Here is a 9,221-nt window from a genome sequence, read left to right on the forward strand (position 1 = left end):
TGCAAAAATGTTTGAAGACTATAATTTTTCACTATTATGCAATTCTTTATGTAATCCCCACAAATTATTTGAAACTTGAGGTTGTAACAAGACAAATATGAAAAGGTTGAAAGGGTACAAATGCTACGGCAAGGCACTGTCGAAATTTAAAATTTAGCAGATGCCAGATGCATCAGAATCACTTTTCTATTTAATATGAATCATCATAGAGCAGTAATGCTATCAATTATTTCTGTGTACATGTACACAATTTACTGGTCCACCTTAGTCCAAAATAAGCGCTCAAATTTGCCTTTTCCGAATCTGCTTTAAAAAAAAAAAAAAAACATTCAGTTAATAGAAAAGCTGTTTTTTATTTTTTTTATGAGTGAATCCAAAAATTTTCTTTTTTTATTTCCTTCTAATATGGGATCTATGTTATGCCTCAGTGTGTGTGCTCTCAATGAACTATCTCTGATTTTGGTGATGTTTATTATCTTGATAGTTGTGGTAATTGTATGACAATAATTGCAAGTGCCCTCACTCTGGTTGTTACTTTTGAACAATAGAAATAATCAATGTGTGCTAGAGGTTTTTATTTTGTGTGCTGGATCAATATGTTCATACACAAATGCAGAGCGATCTCTGAATGTGACTCATGCAGATTTTTAATTGCACACTACCCAACAGGATAAATGAAAGTTAGGATCGAATGAAGTTAGTTTGAGACTGTTGGGATGTTTTGTTATCAGAACATGGCAGTATTACTCTAATGCTTTTAGGCATCATAACTGGAACTTACAGCCACCTCGAAGCATGCATTCAATTCATTATAGGTGTGATAATTAAGCTGATACATAGAAAACAAAAACAAAAAACATCTGTACTTTCCCTAAAAATGTGAGTCCTTATTTTTGGTCGCTACTGTAGATTAACTATACAATTATTTTTTTCAAGTGCATATTTCTTAAAGCAACTTTTTCATATAATGACATACAGTTCTGTTGTTTAATTGAGCTTTTTAATGACTGTAGATATATTTCTACCTTATTACTAGATGTGTTGCTCCAAAGCAAAGCCAGGTGTCTTTGTGCCAGGTGCCAGGTGCAGTTTGTGTGGGTTTAAATCAGAAAAGAACAAAGACAGCCATGCATGCACTTGGCAAATATATTTTAACAGACCACAATTGTTTTTGTTAATCATCATCGTTTTAAGGGATTGTGAGAGAAAGAGAATTGCAATGGACAGTCTTTTGTGGGATTTTGAGCAATATAGAGGAGGAGCGGAGATTGCCTGTGGATGTACAGCCTCCTCCTGCTTTCACAACTAATATGTAAACTAAATCTGCCGCTTGTTGAGCCCACCATGCCCAGCCCTTCGTCCTCTGCTTAGCATAATGAGTGGAACACAGTGTGTACTGTGAAGCCTACCTGCAATCCTTATCAGAATGTCAGAAATAAATATATATTAAACTCTACATTTTTAATAATCCCACTTGGTCATTGCTGCTTTATTACTTTTATCAACAAACATCTACACTTCAGATTGTAAGCCAGCCCATTCTCCCCTGTATGTTAGGTTATCATTTATATCCAAATAGTATTTTCTTTACTGAACTTTTCTTATTCTTTGACCTTATTTTGACATCGCCCCTACTCTGTCTCTCTCTTTCTTTTCTTGTGACGTGTGATGCCTTTTGTGGGTCAAACTGTGCACAAGCAGGTTCATTGGAGAAAATCTAACAAGTCAGATTTTTATTATCCTAACATGCATGGAAAAAATCTGTGGTTATGTAGCAGAAACTTGTTGAGGTGAGTAACTAGCAAAACTGGCCAAGCAGGATGGGTGAAGGATTACAACAGGGGGGTAATAGGAGTGTACACCTTTGTTAAATTGATGGCGATTCATACAAAGCAAGAGTCTAACTTTAAAGCTCAACCAAAAAATGCACAATGAACTGACAACGTTTTGCACAAACGTAGCCATTTGGGACTAGTTTTAATCTAACTTTTGTCTTGATCTGATACTGTATTTTCTGAAGGACTCTGTCGAAATCTAATCACTCAAGCAGTGTCTCTCCTTACAGTAGACAGGCACAGCTCATCTTCTTCAGGTTGCCATGGGTGCATGAATTATTTCTAACAGATCATTTAAATGTGTCTCTCTTTACGGTCTTTATGAACAACTGGTTAAAGGATTCTTACCAGTTGGTTTAACGCAAGGAACGCTCTCATCTGCATAAACTATATTAATCATATTTTCATTTCCTTCAGCAACTTTGGAGTCATGCTTCCCTGCTCTCTGATCATAGTTTGCTACAACCACAAACTTCAATGTATTTTATTGTAATTTTAATTCATAGGTGAACACAAAATAGAATAATAGAATGAAAGAAAAATGATAAGTGTTTTTTTATATACATATATAAAAACGTGAATCTCTAAATTATTGTCATTTCAGTTCACAATTATTTCCTACTTTGTCAGTCATTTTCAGTCATTTTCTACCGCTTATTCCATAGTGGGTCGCGGGGGAGCTGGTGCCTATCTCCAGCAGTCCATGGGCGAGAGGCAGGGTACACCCTGGACAGATCGCCAGTCTATCGCAGTCTATTACAAAAAGTCCCAGGAAAACACACTAAAATTTGTGACTGCAAACTGTGAAAAAGTGCACAGGGTGTAAATATTTTCAACAGGCAATACCAGTAAAGTGGGAGGCTATTGCTCTACAGGCTTGGCCACAAACCCGTGGACTGCTGCTTGGAAACACACCTTAACACTAACCAGACCTTAACAACATTCTGACTAAGTAAGGATTGTTTGTTGGGTTGGGTTTAAAATGCTTGAAAATCGAGACTAATCCATCTTGTCGCCAAGGCAACATTTTAATTTAGACTGTTGCTTGGTACCTTGTGAGTCAGTAAACGTTTTTTTTTATTTTTTATGTTTTATTGGTAATTTCAACCAAGGAGATAAATTACAGAATATGGCTGTATAAAACCATAGCCAAACATGACTCCAACTGAATACTTTAAAATACAGTTCATGGTAATATTTTATGCTGATCAAACTCACATGCATAACAACGTTCATTTTCTATAAATATTGTCTTTAAGTTTTCCTTTGATCGTTTCCACTTAGACCTCCGATCTAAATGCGTCCTCAGCTGCGCTATGCCAATAAAATCCATGGTAAAGTCGCAGCCACCAGCGCCAGTAAAGTAAAGGCCGACAACAAACAGAGCAAGCATCGCGCCGTGTTGCAACCCCTACGTCTTCCCCTGCGCTCAGGGTGAACCACGGTCATCACAACATCGAACGTATCATCCTCAGCCATCGGTCGCCCCTGGGCACTTATGATGAAGATCTGACACGCATTATGATCGTGGCCGATTAACCTCTCCTGACGGATTCGTCCAAAGATGTTCCTGCAGCAGTGGACTATCCGGTTAACTCCGCTCAAAAAACTGTCCCCAGTGGCGCGCGGTGCGCTCCGGAGCTGCGGCGGCGTCGGAGGAAGAGGCACCTGTAGGGTCTGCTCTTCATTTGGATCCTTGGTCGCCGCCAGTGATACCAGCACTTCCCTTTGCTTCTTGATGAATGTCAGATGTCGGCAGATGGGACAAGCAATTGTGTCCCCGATGACTCCATCGCTGTTAATGCTGACCAGCGTTTTCACCAAGCAGTCGTGACAAAATACATGTCCGCAGCTTAAAGTCCTCTCACTGCCCGACAGACACTCATAGCACACAGGGCACTCGTGTGCGTCTTCCTGGCTGTCGTCTTCGTAAATTGCCATAGAGACGTAGAGAATACTGAAAATGGATTGTTTAACAATAACCCTTGGTAAAAGGCACACTGAGGTGTTGCTAGTTCATTGTTCTTTATTGACTCTGTGCCGTTGGCTTTGGGTGGAGGCCTGAGAGTTTTGTAAAACAGGTGCTGTCACCTGTGACAGCAGAAACTTGTCTAATTGGATCCAGTTCAAGTTCTTAAGTGGTGCATATTTTATGATCCTCAACCCTACAAGGTTCTTTCAGACCCACACGACTACAAGGTGGAAGATTTAAAATAAAACCTGTTTCATTTAATTTCTTCTATGGAGGAAAGTTATTTCATCTCAATTCATGTCTCGACTGTCTGTGGTGCATATTTGGCTATGTTCACTGTGTTTGTACACTAACATGTTTAATAAGAGTTTTCATGTGTGTAGCAAAAAAATACTTTCTTTGAAATTTTCAGACCTTTCTGCATCCTGACACAGACAGTTGACAGACAAATGTTTGGCTTTTTCATTTTCCTATGTAGCATTGAGTTTTCTGGCAATCATGCCCCACCTTGTGGTTAAAAAAAATCTGCATGCAGCTATGTTGAAGAAAAAATGCATTTCCCAAAAATGCATACGTACACTCACCAGTCACTTTATTAGGTACACCTGTCCAACTGCTCGTTAACGCATATTTCTAATCAGCCAATCACATGGCAGCAACTCAATGCATTTAGGCATGTAGACATGGTCAAGACGATCTGTTGCAGTTCAAACCGACCATCAGAATGGGGAAGAAAGGTGATTTAAGTGACTTTGAACATGGCATGGTTGTTGGTGCCAGACGGGCTGGTCTGAGTATTTCTGCTGATCTACTGGGATTTTCATGCACTGCCATCTCTAGGGTTTACAGAGAATGGTCCGAAAAAGAGAAAATATCCAGTGAGCGGCAGTTCGGTGGGCGCAAATGCCTTGTTGATGCCAGAGGTCAGAGGAGAATGGCCAGACAGGTTCGAGCTAATAGAAAGGCAACAGTAACTCAAATAACCACTCGTTACAACCAAGGCATAACACGTCTCGCACAACACGTCTCGCACAACACGTCGAACCTTGAGGCGGATGGGCTACAGCAGCAGAAAACCACACCGGGTGCTACTCCTGTCAGCTAAGAACAGGAAACTGAGGCTACAATTCGCACAGGCTCACCAAAATTGTTCAATGGAAGAAAAACGTTGCCTGGTCTGACGAGTCTCAATTTCTGCTGCGACATTCGGATGGTAGGGTCAGAATTTGGCATCAACAACATGAAAGCATGGATCCATCCTGTCTTGTATCAACAGTTCAGGCTGGTGGTGGTGTAAGGTGTGGGGGATATTTTCTTGTGACTCAGTGGGATGTGGTCGAAAGGGAGATTCGCATCATGGAGGATGTGCAGCCGACATATCTGCATCATCTGTGTGATGCTATCATGTCAATATGGACCAAACTCTCTGAGGAATGTTTTACAGTACCTTGTTGAATTTATGCCACGAAGGATTAAGGCAGTTCTGAAGGCAAAAGGGGGTCCAACCTGGTACTGGCAAGGTGTACCTGATAAAGAGGCTGGTGAGTGTACATAATACAAGGGCTTCCACGGTCACCAGGGCTCAGTCCAAGAGAGAACCTTTTGGGATTTGGTGGAACAGGAACTGATTTTGCACAGAAATGTGCAGCAACCACTTATTGAAATAATGCAAATATGGTAAGAAATCTCCAAGGGATGTTTCAGATACCATGTTTTATTTATGCCATTAAGAATTAAATCAGTTCTGAGAGAAAAAGGGGGGTCTAATAAATTACTAACAAGGTATCTTACCTAATAAAACAGATATTTAACCTACACAGCATAAAAAGGACAAATATCCTTTTTTCACTGTCTAAATCATACTAATTTTATTCTGTTTTAGGTGATGTGGCATTATAAGAGTTATTTCTATCATTATGGCTAAAAGTGTGGATAATGAGAAAGATAATGTTTTAGAGTTTACTTTAAATATTTCTTTAAATTTCGTAGTGTTGCCCTTTGAACTGTATGACTTTGTTCAAACTGTTTTGGGCATTCTCCCACAGGCATTTCACCATAGTTTGCTGGAGTCTTTCATCCATTCCTCTTGACAGAACTGTTGTTACTGAGTCAGGATTGTAGGTCACCTTGCTCAAGCACAGCTATTGAGGTCTCCTCACAAATTCTCTTTTAGACTGAGATCAGGGCTTCCTTCATGGCTTCTACAAAATATTGATGCTGTTGTCTTTAATCCACTTTTTAACCAATCAAATGGGAAGATAATGGTCCTTGAACATTTGGTCATCCTGGCTGATGTCTTGCATTGTTACTACAACATGATGTGGTCTATTTTGTGAAGTGAACTAGTTCCTATTTGCAGCAAAAGTAATCCACAACATGATCTCTGTACTCCATATTTGGGAAGTACAGTGGGCGGAATTGGACCCTGAAATATGGTAATGACCTAAGACATACCAACAAGTGGCTGAAAACTATGAAATGAAAAGTTTTGGCCCATGTAAAATCATAGATCTTAATCCCTTTTATATGTTGTGTCTTCAAAAGGGCTGTGCATACAAGAAACCCCTCAGCCATCTCACAGCTAAAAGTGAAGAGTGGGGCAAACTATCCTCAGGTTAGTGTCATATTGGTAGATGGCTGCAAGAAGTGAAGTTGTTTCAACCAAAGGGGTAAGACTAGATGTTAGGAGGTACGGTGTCCTAACTTTCTCCTCAGTTTGGATAGATCTTTTTGTTGATTTATTTTCTTTTATGCATAAAACAAAGTGTTATGATAGTAATAAAACAAATTACAGAATATTTGTTATTTTTTTATCATTTGTCTCTTATAGTGGAGACATAATTTATGTTTTTTTTTGTTTGTTTGTTTTATCGCATTATTATATGTTACAGTTATTATGTCCTTTCCCTATTGTCTATGCAGGACCTCATCTCTTTACAGCTATAAGTCCAACTTCTGATTAATTATGATGTCCAGATGTCCAGAAACTTCGTTTACCTGGATCAACCATAACTAATCTTAAAACTTGGATGTTGAAGAAATTGTTTCCTTACTGTTACTTTGGAGGTTGAATTGCCAGGCACAGTTCCATTGTAACACACTTTATGTTTGGTGTAAGATATCATGTAGTTTGGAATCAGAATCAGCTTTACTGCCAGATTTGTACAGACAAACAAGCATTTTAACTGGGGTACACTTTGCTCTCTGAGAGAATTTTTTTTTTTGTATATATAACAGTGGCAATAAAGAATATCTTTTAAAATGTACATACAGGGGTTGGACAATGAAACTGAAACACCTGGTTTTAGACCACAATAATTTATTAGTATGGTGTAGGGCCTCCTTTTGCGGCCAATACAGCGTCAATTCGTCTTGGGAATGACATATACAAGTCCTGCACAGTGGTCAGAGGGATTTTAAGCCATTCTTCTTGCAGGATAGTGGCCAGGTCACTACGTGATACTGGTGGAGGAAAACGTTTCCTGACTCGCTCCTCCAAAACACCCCAAAGTGGCTCAATAATATTTAGATCTGGTGACTGTGCAGGCCATGGGAGATGTTCAACTTCACTTTCATGTTCATCAAACCAATCTTTCACCAGTCTTGCTGTGTGTATTGGTGCATTGTCATCCTGATACACGGCACCACCTTCAGGATACAATGTTTGAACCATTGGATGCACATGGTCCTCAAGAATGGTTCGGTAGTCCTTGGCAGTCCATCTAGCACAAGTATTGGGCCAAGGGAATGCCATGATATAGCAGCCCAAACCATCACTGATCCACCCCCATGCTTCACTCTGGGCATGCAACAGTCTGGGTGGTACGCTTCTTTGGGGCTTCTCCACACCGTAACTCTCCCGGATGTGGGGAAAACCGTAAAGGTGGACTCATCAGTGAACAATACATGTTTCACATTGTCCACAGCCCAAGATTTGTGCTCCTTGCACCATTGAAACCGACATTTGGCATTGGCATGAGTGACCAAAGGTTTGGCCGTGTATATTGACCCTGTGGAGCTCCCAATGGACAGTTCTGGTGGAAACAGGAGAGTTGAGGTGCACATTTAATTCTGCCATGATTTGGGCAGCCGTGGTTTTATGTTTTTTGGATACAATCCGGGTTAGTACCCGAACATCCCTTTCAGACAGCTTCCTCTTGCGTCCACAGTTAATCCTGTTGGATGTGGTTCGTCCTTCTTGGTGGTATGCTGACATTACCCCGGATACCGTGGCTCTTGATACATCACAAAGACTTGCTGTCTTGGTCACAGATGCGCCAGCAAGACGTGCACCAATAATTTGTCCTCTTTTGAACTCTGGTATGTCACCCATAATGTTGTGTGCATTTCAATATTTTGAGCAAAACTGTGCTCTTACCCTGCTAATTGAACCTTCACACTCTGCTCTTACTGGTGCAATGTGCAATCAATGAAGACTGGCTACCAGGCTGGTCCAATTTAGCCATGAAACCTCCCACACTAAAATGACAGGTGTTTCAGTTTCAGTTTCATTGTCCAACCCCTGTATATACACAATTGACTTTACAATAGAATATAATGTGAGATCAGTCCAAGTATGCATTCCATTCTGGAACTCTGACGGTCAAGTGTTCATCAGAGAAACAGCCTGGGAGACGAAACTGTCTCTGTGGAGGCTGGTTTTAGCAGACAGCGCTCTATAACGCTGACCTTAAGGTAACAGCCTAAACAGATTGTGTGCAAGGTGTGTCGGGTCTGCAGAGATGTTAACTGCCCTTTTCCTGACCCCAGACCTATATAAGTCCTGAATAGAGGCCCTGATGATTCTCTCTGCAGAACAGCTCAACACAGGAATAATAAACAGGAACAGGTGTAAAAGTCCAGTTCAAGTCCTACTCTTGTGATTTTATCAAGTAGATTCTAAAGTCATTAAATTTGTGACTTAAGTCTGACTCGATTTCAAGTCAAAATAACTCTAGTCCCAACCTCTATTTCTGGGTATGCCAGATTCCTCCCACAGTCCCAAAAGCAGTCATGTTAGGGTAACGAACTACTCTTAACTGACTTCAAATGTGAATGCATGGTTGTCCTGTGTGTTTTTTGGTGGCCCTGTTTTAGATTGGTGACCTAGCCAGGGGTTAATACCCCAGCACCTACGGATGGATGGATGGATGTCCTCTCCACTGCGCATTATGATTCAAAGACATTTCACAAACTGCAGTCTACTTAAATAATAGGTTTTCTAAAACAAAACGGTTTTGTTTTTTTTCGTCTATCACTTTTTGTCAGGTTGGTCCTCTTGTAATATTACACCACCTTCTGGTTGCTAATAAAACTCCAACACTCCGTTAAAAAATTGAGGAGTGCCTCTTCTCTCATTCCAGGGCTTACGCAACGTGAAATTACGTCATCGCGTACGTATTGTGTGAGGATTT

At 40.3% G+C, this 9,221-nt stretch overlaps 1 protein-coding gene across 1 annotated transcript; it reads right to left on the reverse strand.

The window, feature by feature from the left end:
* Positions 1-2,772: 2,772 nt before the first annotated feature.
* LOC124863407 (RING finger protein 222-like) lies at positions 2,773-4,225 on the reverse strand. The gene has a single exon (XM_047357771.1). It carries the CDS (start codon positions 3,774-3,776, stop codon positions 3,150-3,152), a length of 627 nt encoding a protein of 208 aa, XP_047213727.1. The 5' UTR covers positions 3,777-4,225; the 3' UTR covers positions 2,773-3,149.
* Between the last annotated feature and the right edge of the window lie 4,996 nt (positions 4,226-9,221).

The sequence above is a fragment of the Girardinichthys multiradiatus genome, chromosome X (assembly GCF_021462225.1).
Source record: "Girardinichthys multiradiatus isolate DD_20200921_A chromosome X, DD_fGirMul_XY1, whole genome shotgun sequence".
NCBI lineage: Eukaryota > Metazoa > Chordata > Actinopteri > Cyprinodontiformes > Goodeidae > Girardinichthys > Girardinichthys multiradiatus.